The following is a 17,571-nucleotide window of genomic DNA, read 5'->3' on the forward strand; positions in this document are numbered from 1 at the left end:
ATTCCGATAAGCCCCCCGCCCGCAGACCCCGACAACCAACGGCCAGGGTTGTCGGGAAGAGGCCCTTGTCCTCATCAACATGGGGACAAGGTGCTTTGGGGTGGGGGGGCCGCACTGCGCCCCCCATGCCCCAAAGCACCCACCCCCCATGTTGAGGGCATGCGGCCTGGTACGGTCCAGGAGGGGGGGGGGGCGCTAGCTCGTCCCCACCCCCATTCCTGACCGGCCGGGCTGCGTGCTCGGATAAGGGTCTGGTATGGATTTTGGGGGGACCCCCACGCCGATTTTTCAGCGTAGGGGGTTCCCCTTACAATCCATACCAGACCTAAGGGCCTGGTATGCCCCCGGGGGGGAACCCACGCCGGTTTTTTCATTTAAAACTTGGCGCGGCGTTCCCCTTCTGGATTAATACCAGACAGCTGTCAGCACTGCCTGTCGTTCATCGGGAAAGGAAAGAAAAGTTTTCCTTTCCCGAATAGCGAGGCCAGGCTTGTGCTTACAAAGTCGTACTGAAGTCGTGTCTATATTATTCAGGCACGACTTGCATGCTACTTCATGGTTTAACATTGAGGTCTATGGAGTACAACTCGCATAGAAGTTGGACCAAAGTAGTGCAGGGACTACTTTCAAGTCGGCACGACTTAAAGTCGTGCCAATATGAATGGTAGTCATTGAAAATCATGGAGAATGACTTGTCATACGATTTTGGAGTACAAAATCGTGGGACAAGTCGTATAAGTGTGAAAGGGGCCTTACACAGATTTCTATTTTATTCAGAGGTATCCCTGCCTGGCATGGAAGCAAGCATGCATTGCTCACGAGTCATTAAAACTGGGTTTGGGCATCACTGCAAAAGGAACATGAGATTGCCCAATATTTTTTTGGCTGATAGAAAACATAGCCTTTTAATCAATTTAAAGCGAACATCCATGGTCACCTGTTTTATTGGACTGGTACAGCATGGAGTCCGATTTAGACCCTGTTCACACTTGTGCGATGCGGGAATCGCCTCCCCCACAGGCAGTTCACACTGCCCTCTGTGAAATGCTGCGGGTGTCAATACATTGTTAATGACATCCCCAGATCGGTTTACAAATCGCAGTTCGAACTCGCACTGGAATCAGATTGCATAGGTGAGAACACAGGGGAAAAAAGTCCCTGCACCTTTTTTGTGCAAATTCAATGCGAGTTCAGCCATACAACTGCATGGCTGAACTCGCATTGCACAGACATCGCATGCGATCGGCCCAGCAGTGCGGGTGCGAATCAAATGCAATGTCTGTGTTCGCACAAATGTGAACCTAGGCTAAGTCACAGCTGAAACCAGCTGTATATAATCTACATCCAACTGTATAGTGTTGAGTAAGAGTGGAATGTATAGCTGATGGGTTTATTATAACTAAGAACTTGGGGAGCAGTTCCCCTTCCACCACCTGCATTCTGTTTACATGACAAACGTTCTGTGCTATCCTCCAATTTTCTTGCAATAAAATGACAACCTGAACCAGATATCTTCAGTTTCTGGCATGCATGGGAAATCTGTAGACTCTGGTAGAGTTGATTTTTGCAAGTCTTCCCGGAAGGATGGGGATATCATGCCCAGTGATGTAGAAGACAAAGTGAGATGTGAGTTGAGTATCCTGAAGGAATCTTTCCGATCTTCAGCTAGCTCCAGAGGCTTGGTGGATTACCTTACCCTGCAGAGGTTTACCTGCATGCACATGTGGCCTCACTAGCAATAGGAGGTCCACATCATCTGTTAAGAGTTCCCACTAACAGGGCGATTGTCACAGGAGGATCTGTAAGTTTCTTGGTAGTGGAACCCCTCAGAAAATTATATTGGAGTTTTTCTTTATCACGTGGACTTTCACCAATATGTACTTTCCAGAATTTTTATCAAGATTTTATTTTTATGATCTATGTAATTTCACTTGATTGCCTTTTTTCAAGGATAAGTAATAGACTATCCCTTCATTGCATATTTAATTTTGATTCTCACCTTGATTAGTTCTACTTTCTGGTTTTTAATTTACTACTGCTATGGGTTTATCACATGTTCTGTCGCTGCTGATTTTTTATCAAATTTTTACTTTTTTTAGCGTGGTATACTACCCTGTATAGATTATTAAAAAGTTTCAAAGTCTTCATCTATTTGCTCCCTATTGCCTCCTCTTTCCTTTTAGTCCCCAACTCTATTATCTAGTTTAACCACTTCCATACTGGGCCAATTCTGGCATTCCTCTCCTACAAGTAAAAATCATCTTTTTTTTGCTCGAAAATTTCTAATTTCTCAGAAGCCCCAAACCTATATCTTTTTTAGCAGAGATCCTAGGGAATAAAATGGTGATCGTTGCAATTTTTTCTGACACACAGTATTTGCGCAGTGACAAGTAAAACAATATTTACCCTAATTTTTTTGCATAACGTGAATGATCTTATGCGTAAATAGATACCCAACATGTCACGCGTTAAAATTGCGCACACTCATAAAATGGAGCCAAAACTTGGTACTTATAAAATCTCCATAGGCTACTCTTTAAAAAAGTTACCAGTTTAAAGTTAGAGGTCTTGTGCTAGAATTATTGCTCTCGCTCCAACGTTCACGGTGATACCTCACGCGTGGTTTGAACGCCGTTTACATATCTGGGCGCAACCTACGTATGAGTTCGCTTCTGCGTGTGAGCATGAGAGAATGGTGGTGCTTTAAGAAAAAAATCATTTACACTTTCCCTTTATTTTTGATCACTTTTATTCCTATTACAAGGGATGTAAACAGCAAAAAAAAAAAAAAAAAGGCAGTGTCATGACGACGAGGGTCAGAGTTGGCCGGGACTATCTGGTCCCAGCCAGCTCTATGGTAAACCACCGCCGGGATTAATTCTGCAGCTCCCCAATCGCACGGGCGAGCCTGAAGAAGCACTGGAGGGTGACAGGAGAGGGGCTGTCCCGTCCAGCCTGTAAAAGTAAGGCTAATGGCTTTTACATGTGAAGGAATCTCCAGCGGAAAAAAAAAAAATATATCTGGATAATGCCTGTAGCTGCAGTCATCATTCAGATATCTCCACTCAAAGTCCAGGATGTCATGATATTCTACGGGCAGGAAGTAGTTAAGTTCCCCAATGGAGATTCCATACACCAACTCCAACTCAACTCCAGTCCTCAAGGCGCCCCAAAAGGTCATGTTTTCAGGATTTCCCTCAGATGAAACGGCTGTGGTAAATACTAAGGCAGTGAAACCGATCAAATCACCTGTGCAAAAAATAATGGCAAGCCTGAAAATGTGACCCGTTGGGGCGACTTGAGGAGTTGAGAAACACTGCAATTACACTGTGGCCACTGGCAGCTTCTCTTAGGTTCCAAATCCCCAATCCTTTTAATACTGTTGAAAAAAAAAAAAAAAAAAAAAGGCATTCTGCGAGAGGCTCACTTTGACTTGCTCAGCGGTGTCCCTTGACGTAATATGAATTGCCTAAAATTACATGATTTTTACTATGTACATATACAAGACTTTTTGCACTTATTCCCTGGGTATGCCTATCAGTTTTTTATTGAGTCTCATAAAGGTCTTTAAGAAGAAGAAAAAAAAAAAAAAAAAAGTTATACTTCAAAAGTGGGCTATGGTGGAGGATCTGCAAGAAAACTTTAAGACCCCTTTCACACTGGGGCCGCCAAGCGGTAAAGCGCTGCTTGTTTTAGCTTCAGTTTACCGCTGTTTAAGCTGCGCTTTTTTTGGCCACTTTTAACCCCCGCTAGTGGCCGAAGAGGGTAAAAGCGCCAATGTTGCGGCGCTTCCAAAGCGCTTTTCAGGCACTTTGGAAGCGCTGGATATTCATTTCAATGGGCAGGGCATTTTGGGAGGGCTGTATACAGCCCTCCCAAACCGCCCCAAAGATGCTGCTTGCAGGACTTTTCCTAACATCCCGTAAGCGCACAGCCACAGTGTGAAAAGTCACACTGAAATGAATGGGAGATGGTTTTCTGGCGCTATTTCTAGCACTAAAACACCTGAAAACCGCCTCAGTGTGAAAGGGGGCTCAATATCTACTGTGCAGATTTAAGTCATCTGAGGCGGTAAATATACAGAGAATATGCTGAGCACATTACAGGATACAGTTTAAAAATAACTGATTGTTTGCTATGGCTACTGTCTTAAATACCACTGCAGCACCATACCAAACTTTAAAACATTCGTACTGCTGATTAAAGCAGGAGCGCACTAGGGCTGCAACTAACGATTATTTTCATAATCGATTAGTTGGCCGATTATTATTTCGATTAATAACCTTTAAAAAAAAAAGTGTGGTGTATAATTTAGTTCATATGTAAAGTTCAAAAAAGGAAATTTATTCTTAAATATCTCTATGCAGTAGTAAATATGAATAACCAACTATATGGTTAGGGAGCAAAATATCTAATCCACTCTGAGAATAACAGACAGAAGAGAGATACTGTATATACTATTAGAGGAGTTATACTGTATATATACTATTAGAGGAGAGATAGTATATACAGTATATATCCTCTAACAGTATATTAAAGGGTGAATCTGGTAAATATCAGACTCAGTGATCAATTTTTTTTTAAATTTAAAAAACAATGTCTTCCTTCAAAAAAATGTCTTTTTAAGAACGTTCGTTCAATTTTCTAATCGTTAGTGAGGTCAAATCGACGTTCATTTTCAACCACAGTGATGGGAAAATTTGGAAATAGAAAACTTCTTGGTCATAGGAATTTTCAGACAGTATGTGGTTTTCATTCAGAAATTACATTCGTTTTCAAAGCAGAATGTTAAATACAAGTGAAAATTTAATGAAATGAAAAATTCTTTCATCTCTGTACAAAGATTTTTCGTATGAATATTCTCGTCTGAAAATTGATCCATGTGGCCAGCATAAGGCTCAGTACACACCTATGCAATTTGCTTTTGATCTATTTGTGCAGTGCATTTTGCTGTGCGTTTTGATTTCTTGTGCACATGATTTTGCATTTTTTTTTGGACAAATTGTTGTTGGGCAGATTAAAAAACACAAATTGCTGCAAAAACGCATTACATGCTTTTCTGCAGCTTCTCCATTGAAGTATATTGAACCAAAAAAGCACCGTTTTGTGTTAAAAAAAAAAGTCCCTGACCCTTTCCAAATATGCAGCGGCTGAAAAAAAGCATAGTTACAGTAGCGATCATTTGCTCTTTTTGTACTGTAAAGGGCTCATTTTAGTTTTTTTAACCCTGTTATGTTACTGGCCGATCAATTATGAAAATAGTAATCGATTAATTTAATAATCGATTAGTTGTCGATTAATCGATTAGTTGTTTCAGCCCTAGAGCGCACTGATTGATTCTCAACAATCACATCTCGTCTATGGATACAAACACAATATTACTCAGTTACTCGCCCTTTCATAAGTAAGCACTTTCCCATTAGCATGCTCTTACCATGTCCACTGTGATTTGGCCAATGACAGTATTCCCATATTGTTGTCTGAAGTTCTTGACTCTGGTCTGTTCTTTTGGAATGAGATCTGACAGGACATCTTTTAGGCTCTACAGAAATAGGGTGAGAAAAACAGCTCAGCACATACTGAAAAAGCAACAAGTGAGAATTATAAATTACATCCAATAATCTGCCCAAGTCCAACCCCACAGGAAACAAAAGAGCAGGAGCTTACCGTGGAAGAGCTGGCTTGTCGAGCAGCAATCAAAACACAAGGGGTGTTCTGTTTAGAGAAAAAAGAAGAGATTGTGCCCATTATTCAGATGCTTGGACAACACTGAATGAAAATAAAACTGTTGCCTGCCAATGAGATTATATAATGAGTACAGAAAACCCAAGGGAAGGACATTCTCTATAAACATAGATGTGCAACATATTCTCTATGGTATAAGCAGTGCAACACCAACTGCAGTTTCCAATCTCCAAACATACTATACAAGCTGCAGCAGATAGAGTGGAGAGGGATTAGAACCTGTGTCAGTTTTTATTGCCATCTGTGCCCCTGTCACAGAGATTCACCTTCATTTGTCCTGTTTATCATCACTGAAAGTATAAGTAAAAGAAAATCCAACGTTTTGGGTTGTCCCTAGAACAGAAATAGAGGGGAAATCTTCCAATGGGCACACTGGCTCTTGCGACAACCAGAATTCCCTGGGATTTTCTCCCATTTCCTGTTTTGGCAAGGGGACAGGAAGTGAAGGGAAATAGTCCTAACTGGACACAAATGGCAAAAAGAAAGGACAAAAAACAAAAACAAAAAACAAAAACACACTTTACATGAGTTATAACCCTCCTCACACCATCCAAAATAAGAAAACATTTTGCCTTTAGTTCTACTTTAACACAAGTGAACCAGTTGAAACATTCTAGTTCATTCATGGCCATAAGCTGTACTGTACATTGACAATACAAGGCTGTATTAATTTAATGGAAAACCTAGGCAACATGCCTGCATAGCTAATCAAATATAAACTGAGCCCTGCCCTGGAACAATAATGCTACAGAACCAGAGATGAAATGTGACTAGGATACCAGACCGGGTTATTCGTTTGCAGCACGCCGAGTGGCTTGGTAAGAATTCAGTTTATACAAAATAGATAACTTGTTTACATATCACAAGCATTCCAATAAAACCTAACACAGGAGCAGCTCTGTGGAAACAATGCTAGTTCTATCTGCATCAACCAGCTTCAAACCGGGAGATTAGCCGGCTGTCACACACCTACAAGTATCAGTCATACTACACATAACTCAGGTGACTTCATACAGACAGGTTTCCCTACTACTGTACCTTAGTTCAGGATAGTTCTGACCTACCACACTGTACACATATCTGTAGGAGATGGAGGCTCGTTATGAGAACTGCAAAGAATAAATCAGGCTTATGTCACACTTTTGTATATTACTGGTCATTGTCCTGTATTCCACTTTATATAGAACTAAATGATCCAAGCTATGACATAACAGATACATCATTTAGGCCAGAGCTTGACAAACCCTCTTTGGCAAGTAGCCAATGTGACTGGAATGTCCTGGCCATAAATTCTCCCAATGTGATCTCCTAAGAATAGTGCCTGCTGCATGTTGCTGAGAAACCAGGCCTGACCCCCCCCCCCCTCCCCCGGCATCCCAAGTCATGTGACTTGGGGGGGGAACTTTCAGCATTAGAGGGAAAAGCTGAATCCCCTTCTCCCAGCTGTACACAAGTAGATCTGAATGGGAAAATGAGGGAGGTCTGCCATTACCAAGTACAGTTAAGCCTGGTTACAGAAGGGGATTGCACACCACATACTCGATCGCTTTCAACTATACAATTCTGCATGTGAAAATCCCCCTTTGTTAATATTGCAATTGGCCTCTTAAAAGTCATGGTTCTAAAACTAAACTATGTAGTACAAATGAGAATTCAGTAGTTTGAGAACAAAAACAAAAAACCAAACAAAAAAAAAAGAAAAAAAAAAAAAGAAAAAAAAAGGAAGGGTTACCTATTGGGAACTTCCAATCGATGAATAACTAAGCTAGTTTGGATACAGCATTGGTCTTGCACTATTTCAGCCATCATAAATCATGCTCACAGTAAGGATTCTGAACGATAAAAAGATCCACAGTTTAAAAGAAGTATAACTAAGCGATTTTGGCTATACTTCTCCTGTAGGTAACACTTCGTTCTGCACTCCTGTGACCCATTTTCAGCCGACAGTGGGCTGAAGTCGTATGTCACACTGCCAGTCCAGTCCAGACTCAGCAATAGTCGGCATGTACCCAGGCCCCTGGACCGACACCTGACTCAGCCTGTCAAGTGATCTGCTGAGCGCCTGAACCAGCCCAGTGCTCCACTGAGTGCTGGAGGGGAGAGCAGAGAGTCGCTGACTGACAGTCACAATTCTAAGAGCAGAGGGGGAGAACTGAGCAATCGGTGGCATTTGACTGCTCATTTCTCACTGCAGAGCCAGCAGGGGCAGCAACAGCACGCTTCTCTTTTAAAGCGTTTGTTACCCCAAAACTTCATATTCCTGATAAGTGGCTGCTGTACCATGTACTAGTATGAATAAGTATCCTGTTCTTTGTATAGCTTCCTTTATGTGTAATCACTGTTCCTGCTAGTCCCCTTGCTTTCCTATTAAAAACTGACCACACTAAGCAAAAGAACAAACCATGGTCAGTTCTCTAGCTATGCTGGGAACTCCGAGTGCTTTTCTCCAATGATCAGATTTGTCCTGACATGCCCCTGCTGCACAGCCATTCATGGGAACTGCTGCTTCTCCTCCCCCAGCTCTTATGCAGCTGAGAACAGAGGGAATGTGAACACATACTTTTTTTTTTTTTTTTTTTTTTTTTAATATCTATACAAAAATGTTTTGCTTTTCATTTTGATTTAAAACTGAATGGGTTGTATTACAAGGTGATCATTTATAAACACTTTAAGCCTAGACTAAAAAAATAGACTAAATTGTTGATGTATGCTTAAGGCAGAGGTCATTTTTTGGTCTGAAAATGATAGTATATTTAAATTAAAAAATTAGCGTTAATTTCTATGTGCCTTTTTTAAAGAGTAAAGAGTAGAGCAGACAAAAAAAAAAAAAAAAAAAAAAAAACACACACACACAAAAACCCATACACCTTAGTTTGAAGAAGGGAAACAAAGGGATTTCTAATATGTGGACACAAAAATCAGCAAACCAGCACAAGACAATTCATGCTGCATCCAAAGAAACCCTCTCATCCCCCTAATGTGATTTGATAGCTTAGTTGCCCTAATTTTACAGTAGTTACCAGTGCATTTTATACTGCAAACTTTCTCCAGACAGCATTGTGCTCCGACAGCTCTACACAGTAGTTTTATTGTTTACATCTAGTAATGTTCTGTACAGCAGTTAACATGATTTACTATATACAACTGTTCCTTTGATTTAAATGTACAATTTTATTTAATGCAGAACAAGACTACTGCATAGAGAATGTTATAACCATGGAGACAATTGACACGCTGTTAAAAACTGATTAAACAAACATACATGCTGGTGTTTTAGCACACAAAGTGTCAGAAGTTTTTTTTCTTAATGCATTCTATGCATTAAGATAAAAAACCCTTCTGTGAGCAGTAGACACAACAGCGGGCACCATTGGCTCCAGCTGCAATCAAAGTCAGTGAGCCAATGAGAAGAGCTGCTTGTTTTGGGGGCACTCGCAAGGAGCGCCAAAGAGGGACCTGAGAAGAGGAGGATCTGGGCTGCTTTGTGCAAAACCACTGCATAGAGCAGGTAAGTTTAACATGCTCATTATTGTTAAACAAAAAAAACAAAGACTTTAGTATCACTCTAACCACTTCATGACCGCCCACTGTAGATATACTGTGGCAGGGTGGCTGCTCTGTGCCAGATCACGTATCTATACATGATCTGACAGTTCTGGGTCTGGGATTGTCAGATTGTCATTCTGTCAGTAGCAAAGGCATTGATCCTGTATTCCTGCAAAGCATAGCGTAATTCATGTCCCTAAAACGCCTAAAGGTGCTCCTTGGATTTAGGGCCCCTCTACGTGGCTAGGCTGTTAAAGTCCCACAAATGTGACGTCACTATACTTGGGATGAGCAGTAGAAAGTGTTTTGGGGTGAAATTCCAAGTATGCCTATAGCTTATATCTTAAGAAAGATCTTATCGACAACACTTTAAATAATAATAAAATAACGTTCTTTCATGCATTTTACACAAACTTATGGCAAAAAAAAAAAAAAAAAAAAATCTAAATACTCACTATGCCATTCACAAAACACCATGGGAGTGTTTTCTTTCCAAAATGGGGTCATTTTGTGGGCGTTTCCACTGTCCACTGGAGGCTCCAGGGCCTCCAAAATCGCAATAGGTAGCCAGAAAATTAGGCGTGTAATTATGTCCCAGAGTGCCTGAAGGGGCTCCTTGGATTTTGGGCCCTCTGTGTGGCTAGGCTGTGAAAAATGATTACATGTGGTATTCCCCATACTTGGGAGGCATAGGGGGAATTTGTTTTTGTGCGCAATTTTAAGTATGCCTATGATGTGTGTGAGAAGCAACTTGTTAAAATGAGAAGAAAAAAAAAAAAATTTAAATTCTTAAATTCTTCCTTACTTCATTAAAAAAAAATCCCTCTTACTAAATACCTTGGACTGTCTACTTTCCAAAAAGGGCTGCTTTGGGGGTGTTTGTATACACACACACCATAGTTTGTAGATGCCAACTTCCACAAATACTAAATATACATGGATTTGGGTAAATTTCCTTCATACATTTAGGCCAAAACATATTCTGCTACATTTCTTTGTAAAATTTGCAAGATTTTATAAACACACTAAAGGGTTTTTTTCCCCTTCAAAACATTCAGTCTCTTCCCCCCCCCATTTATATAGCAAAAATAAAAAACCTAGTAGTGATTAAAAAGAACCGAATGAAAGCTCTGTCTCAAATAAATAATAAAAATATATTTTGGGTACAGTGTTGCATTCCTGAGTAATTGTCAAAGTCCATCAGTGCTGAAAACTGAAAAAAATGGCCTGGGCAGAAAGGTAGTGAAACAGTACGATCTTGAGATGGTCAAGTTGTATATGCAGTTAGACTGATTATTTTAATATTTCCTTTAAAACACTATGGGGAAGATCTAAAACTGGAGTGTGTAAAATCTGGTGCAGCTCTGCAGAGAAACCAATCGGCTTCCAGGAAAGCCTTATTGAACAAGCTGGTGTTAGAAGCTGAATGGCTACCATGGACAACTGCACCAGATTCTGAGTGCTACAGTTTTAGTAAATCTCCCCCTATGTGTTCAAAGATCAAATATAAAATTCAAATATAAAAAGTAATACATGCATAGTGATATCAGATGTGGAAAACCAGGGTTTTTGAACTACACTGAAATAGCTTTTGCTGTGTAAGTTTAATGGCAAATTCCTAGAACAATCAAATGGCAACGCTAATAAGTCTTTGACCTTGGGATTTTTGTATGAGAATCTCACGTGCCGGTCACAGTCCCGTAAAACAAACATGAAACCGCTTGTAACAACTCATCTTCCAAAGTGCATTTTGTTACCATAACCTTTAGATATTTCACAATACCAGCCATAAAAAAAATAGTAGATACAAGACACTTATAAGAAGACAGTTCTACAAACCAATTCTGTGTATGCCATACACAAGCAATTATTGTTATACAAAAAAAAAAAAAAAAAAAACACTGAAGGACACAGCTTGACAAATTTGCTTTCAATCTAGAAGTCAGCGAAAAAAGTTAGGAGCCAGTTTTTTTTGTGTGCGAGTGCAGCGTGGGTCGCCAGCGCCCGGGTAATTTGCACCCCCTAACCTACTTACAGCAGAGTGGCCAGCCAATAACCCCCACGTAACGCCTTACATTAGGGTTATAGGCTGGCTGGAAAAGAATGACAAAACCTATTATAGGGGGGAACCCCGCTCCGTTAGGCCTCGCTCCTGGGATTGCAGCAGAATTGCTGCAATTTTGCCTGCAATCTCAAAATGCACGACAATCGCAAAACAGGTTCAGGTGTCATTTTCAATGGTGCCTAAACTGCCGTGCGTTTTTGCCGCGCGATTTACTGCTTGGCAAATCGCATTGCGTGCAGCTTGTCACCCAAAAAGGAGGAGCTTCTTTTGGGTAACAAGCTTCACAAGATGCGATTTTCCACACGAAAATCCCAGCAAAACTGCACCACGTTTTAGGAGTCATTGAAAATAATGGCACCTGAACCTGTGTTTTGCAATTGCGGGCAGAATCGTAGCAATTCTGTGGCGATTCCAAAATACCTGTGTGTCAATGGAGCCGCCTTGATGCACACATATGACCGGCTAGATATTGTGTGTGTTCCTATTGAAGTGGTTCACACAGATACGAACAACATGCATTGTGTTGCGAGTACCTTTACGAAAAGGTTTCGGTGCGAGTTTGTAGCGGTGCATTCCAGACTCACAAGTGATAGAGTAGTATGCGGAGATAAGTGCTCACTTATAACTGCTATTAACAGGAGTTTATGAATTGAAGTCATGGGACGTGTTATTGCACTGAAGTCGATGGAACGCAGTTGAGAGAGATCCAAAAACGCACCTTTACTGAAATCGTACAGAAACTGGAATGACATTGCAATTTCAGTACACATAAGTGTGAATCCAGGCACCAGGACGCAATTTCTAGGCATCCTGGCGTTTGGGATTTGTTGAGCCCTGACTAAGGACCGCCTACACAACTGTTACAGAAGTTTGAAACACACCAAAAGATGCAAGATTAACAAAAAAAAAAAAATAATTATGTATTGCATTGTAAATCCACCACACACATGCCAGTTTTGAATGTTGGTGGGTCATCTATCTGTAACCCCAGCAATGAAAATGATGAACCTGTGTTAGGTCAGCTTCACTATATGGCCGTTACAAATAGGGGTTTATTTTATTAGCTAGCTGAACTAAAGAGAATCTGATCAGAAAAACTGAAATGGCTTCAGCAGCCTCTAATTCCCTGCTTTAATAGCTGATCGATGGGTCGTTTTTGACCAGCAAAATTTTGAGCACTTCCTAACAGTTAAAAAGCTTCTCCCTACCGTTTCAGGTCCCTGAGGCAGCCAATCACAGTGATGGTCCAGGAGGAATGTGGGTGAAAGAGGGAAGCAATAGCAAGGACCAACATTACCTGCAATTGCAGAACACCCCAGTATTTGTTCATAAGCGCTGTGTATTAAGAGACTACTTCTGATATATACAAGAATGCAAAGTGTGTTCCACTTGCTCACAATGACTAAGGGAGGCTCCCCGGACAGTCTTATTAAAGAAAGGGTATTGCAGTAGACTCCCCTTTTGGATTTAGTCTTGGTGCTCGCTAGAACAAACCACTGTGTATTAAATTTTCAAAAAGTAAAACAATCCAGGACACTTCAGACTTTCCTACCTCCTTTACTGCTGTATCAAACCAAGGTTAAAACTATTCAGCCCACAATTGATTCGCATGAACACCACATTCTTTCTGCACCAATAACAGATCTGACTAGTGACCCAAACCTGCACTGACGTGGATACCCATCTAAGATTTGAATTTAAAGTGAATCCCCAAACTTGTACACATATTCGTACCTCTGTAACCTGATTTATTATGCGTTTCCAACACCCCTTCCCCTAAAGCAGATTAGGCAGTGCTATTACCAATATGCACAATCTGACTGTCAAAAGTCAGCAACAAAGCCCTCATATATCCAACTCTAACCACTTTCATGGCAGCTGACAGAGCTGTGACACATGACCATCACAAGATGAGAGGAACGTAACATGTGGGCCACAAGGCTGTTTTCACTCTGAGCAGTTTTTGAAGTGCTTTTGCTTTAGATAAAAAAAAAAACAACAACCTTTACCAAAAATGCAAGTCCCTATTGAAATGCATTGAAAACTCTGCAAAAACGCACCTGTGTTGCATTTATGCGTTTTGAGTCATGTCCTGTGAAAAATGCACCGCAAACGCGGTAACAATTGCAGCAGAACTAATCAGTGTGAAAGTAACCTTATAGAATTTTTTTTTTTTTTTTAGGCAGCTACCTTCTTTCTACCTAGCCATCCTTTCTGAAAACATTGGCCTTGTGAACACTGGACATTTTTTAAACGCTGCCGTTTGGGGCATCTGGCTTTTTTTTTTTTGCCTGTAATTGCTCCTGCATGTAAGCCTGAATGTCCAGGCACTCATAGGCGTGCAGTGGCAGGGGGAAAAAAATTAAAACTTCCAGCGCATCCAGGAGCAGCAGAAAAAAAAAAAAAAGAAAAAAAAAAAAAGCTTAATCCTGGTAAAACAGGAAATGTGTGTAAAATCATGCCAATGCTAGGTGCATTAAGCACTTGAGTGGTAATTAATTTCAATGGCCAGGTTAAATTGCTATTCTGACCAAGGAAATTAATTTGCGCCCAAGCGCTTTATGCACCTAAACATGTTTACAAGTGTCAAGAGTTTTTCCTTTCTGACAAAATGCTGCTGCCGCCAGGAGGAATGGAGTCTATAAGGAGATGGCCAAATGTACAGTGTGCATGAAGCCATCTGTAAAAATAAATGGTTGCATTGGGGGGGCGGACTGTGGCCAGTGGGAACATAATGTGGGAGCCAACAATAACTCGTCATTGGTTTCAGTTAGAGGAATAGTATAGCATTGTTGGTGTCAGTGGCAGGAATTATGCTCCATTGTTGGTGTCAATAGGAATAATCGTTCCTTGTATCATTGGTGTCAGTAATTTTGGACAACTGTTGGTGACAGTTGAAGAAAGTGTGCTCCAAGGGCTGGATAAAGACAAGCAAAGGGCCACAGCTGGCCCCTGGGTCGCAGATTGGTGATCGCTGCTTTAAAAAAGGGAAACTATAATGGTTTTAGGGACATGTTTTTAACCTTTTCTCATCATTTCTAAAGTGATTGTAAACCCTTACATGTATCCAGTGGCTGGCCTCAGGTGATACACAGATGAAACAAACGGGTACAATTGATGTAGGAGGATTTATCTAAAGCCGTCTTTTTCCTACATTCAAAGTGCAGAACTTACACAGGATCTCTCAGCTTTGAAAAGCAGGGGGCGGAGAGCTGAAGTTACATCAGTGAGGAGAGCTCTGAGAGCTGATCGGAGGAAAGGGACACACCCCCTTCACACAGAAACAGAGCCGAGGCCGTCAATCAGCCGGAGCTCCCTCCCGTCATTTTTCTCTTGGTGTCAGGATAACTCAGGGGGATAACTATGGCCCTCCAGTTGTTCAGGAACTACAATTCCCATCATGCCTAGTCATGTCTGTGAATGTCAGAGTTTTACAATGCCTCATGGGATGTGTAGTTCTGCAACAGCTAGAGGGCCGTAGTTTAAGGATCCCTGGGATAACTTGTCAGACATGACTCATGCGGATAGAAGGAAGACGCAGCAGACAGAAATGGCACTTTGTGCTCTGGACTGAGACAAGTACACTTTATAGAGGGAGACGCTTTGTTCATATTTTATGTCGGAGGTTAACAACCACTTTAAATCAATATAAAATTTTTATTGTATAAATATAGCTGCTAGCAGGTATAGCTGGTTTTGAAACAGATGTAAAATGAGGTTTGCAGTCATTGCCTAAGGGTTAATTTGTCTCACTAACGTCTAATCATACTTGTCACACTTCCAATGACCTAGAAACATGAAACTTAAAGTAACAATGTAACACAAATGTAACCTTATCACTCTGCACAGGTCAGCTAAGCGTCCTTAGTTCTAACCAAACAAGACTGGCAGGTAAAAAGGCATTGCTTCCTTTCCCATTGTTTACAGAAACTGTTGCTAGAAAGGATCATAATCCATAAACAAAAAATTGCTCCAGTCTGTTCCAAGACCCAGTTATTCTCACAATGAGTGTCAGTTTCCTGCCTGTCACACTGTATAGACAAGGTGAAGCCGGGCTGTCAATCACAACCCACACATCAAAGACCTCTGTCCTTCCTATGATGATCATGTGCCACAACTACGCATACATCAGCAGGAAACAGTTAAGTGCTTACTGGTGGAGTTGATGGCTAAACCACTGAATTTACAGAAAGTTGAGATTTTCATATCATCATATAGAGATAGATAGATATACACACACACAGCCCATGGTTACACTTAGCGTTAGGGCTGGGCGATTTTCTAAAAAAGAAAAAAAAACTCGATTCACGATTCGAATAGTTTTTTTTTTTTTGGACATTGCGCCGGTCCTGAGGAGCTGTGGGCAGGAGTTTTTAGGCGAGGCCACGGCTTCAGCCTAGTCCGTGAGGCCAGACGCCGCGGACTAGGTCAAAGCCGCGGCTAGGGTTGCCACCTCATCCCTTTAAACCCGAACACATATGAATTACACAGGTTCTGAGGGTAATTAAATGCAGATAAGGCAACAAGTGAGTTTAATTACCACCTTAATCAGCCACAGAACCTGAGTAATTAATATGTGTTCGGGATTAAAGGGATGAGGTGGCAACTCTAGCCGCGGCCTCGCCTAAAAACTCCTGCCTGCAGCTTCTCAGGACCGGCACGGTGAAAAAAAAAATTAAAAAAATCGATTTGCTTAAAATTTGAATCGATTTGACCTCTCAACTCAATTCAAGATTTAAATCTATTTATTCCCCAGCCCTGCTTACCGTTAACAGTATTTCCGAGAATCTTCCAGGACAGCTAGAGAGATGACTGGCTCAGCCTCCAACAAGCCCCTCCCCCTTATCTTCAGGTGTTTTAAGTAAAGAACCTCCACCAATGTAGACAAGGGGAATTTGTAGGCAAAAATGCAAACATTTCTAACACCATCACTTGTTCACATATGGACGCTGCCCAGGAAGATTCTTGGAAAGGCTGTCACTGGTAAGTTACATAGTAGGTGAGAAAAAAAAAAAAAAAGACACGTCTAACCTGTGTGTGTTCTTCTTATGTTTATATTACATTGTATATCCCTGTATGTTGTGGTTGTTAAGGTGCCCATCTAATATTTTTTGAAATTATCGATGCTCCCCGCTGCTTGAGAAGATAAAGTAAACATACCTGGGGTTGGACAGGGATGACTGGGACAATATTTGGGAGATTAATTTCTCCAGACTAGTATCGGCTAGAGATCTTATTCAATACAAAATTTCTACATCAAATTTACCTTACTCCGGCCAGATCGGCTAGGATCTTTTCCACCCAGTTGCCCTGTTGCTGATGGTGCGCTGCACCAGACTTTCTCCACATTTTCTGAGACTGTATGGCCATGCAAAGATTTTGGCTAGAGGCCTCTGGGTGTGTGGAGGAAGTCACCACACTTTGTGTACGACCGACTGTTGAAGTGCGTCTCCTAGGGCTTGTTGATGCCCTTGCTCCAAAGAAAGTGACGCATACTCTTGACATGGTTTTACTATGCTATGAAGTTGACTGTTCCAGCATGGAAGGCACTGATTAATAAATCCCTCCTACACTAGTAGGGGGAATACCCAATAAGTTTGATAAAGTGTGGGGTGGATGGACAAATAATGTGCCTACAGTGTCCAGCTAAACTGCTACATTCCAATACTTGTGGAATTTTAAAATGTATATGTATGCGAGATGCTGGGTATTGCTATTACGGGATTGTGTATTGAGCTGCCCTGGGTGTGAGCTGTATACGCCTGTATTATTTCTGAGGGTCTGTTGATCTTATCTGTTGACCTATGTTCTATCACGACTTCGGAGAACCAGTATCTGTCAAAATGCCCAGACTTACATCTGACATGTGTATTGGACTACTGTTCTTAGTCTATGTATTAGCGTTTGAGTATACTGATGGCCTGGTGCTGAAGTGTTGTCGTTATGTGTGTTCTGTATTGCCCGATTGTCGGGCTGTCTTTAAATGTTCTGTGTGTTTTTTGTTTGTATTGTTCTTACAAATTCAATAAAAATTTCCCCAAAACATACCTGGGGTTGGTGGGGACTAACACATGCAACACCTTCCTTTCTGAAGGATCAGTCCTGGCTGGACAACATTTCCAAAGATAGCGCTTCCAGAAAGCGTGGCTCGGAGATGACACGACATTAGAGATTTTACTTTAAAGCACCTGCTCTCCTTACTCCCGAGACCATTG

The 17,571-nt window shown here is 41.3% G+C and overlaps 1 protein-coding gene across 1 annotated transcript in view; it reads right to left on the minus strand.

Moving 5' to 3' along the window:
- CS (citrate synthase) overlaps positions 1-17,571 on the minus strand; it is a 57,729-nt gene that overhangs the window by 25,015 nt on the left and 15,143 nt on the right. The window contains exons 2-3 of the mRNA XM_073614004.1: positions 5,668-5,715; positions 5,435-5,542 (exon numbers count right to left, since the gene is read on the minus strand). Of these exons, the coding sequence (XP_073470105.1) occupies positions 5,435-5,542; positions 5,668-5,715 (156 nt within the window). The remainder of the gene's footprint in view (positions 1-5,434; positions 5,543-5,667; positions 5,716-17,571) is intronic.

This window comes from Aquarana catesbeiana, linkage group LG02 (assembly GCF_042186555.1).
Source record: "Aquarana catesbeiana isolate 2022-GZ linkage group LG02, ASM4218655v1, whole genome shotgun sequence".
NCBI lineage: Eukaryota > Metazoa > Chordata > Amphibia > Anura > Ranidae > Aquarana > Aquarana catesbeiana.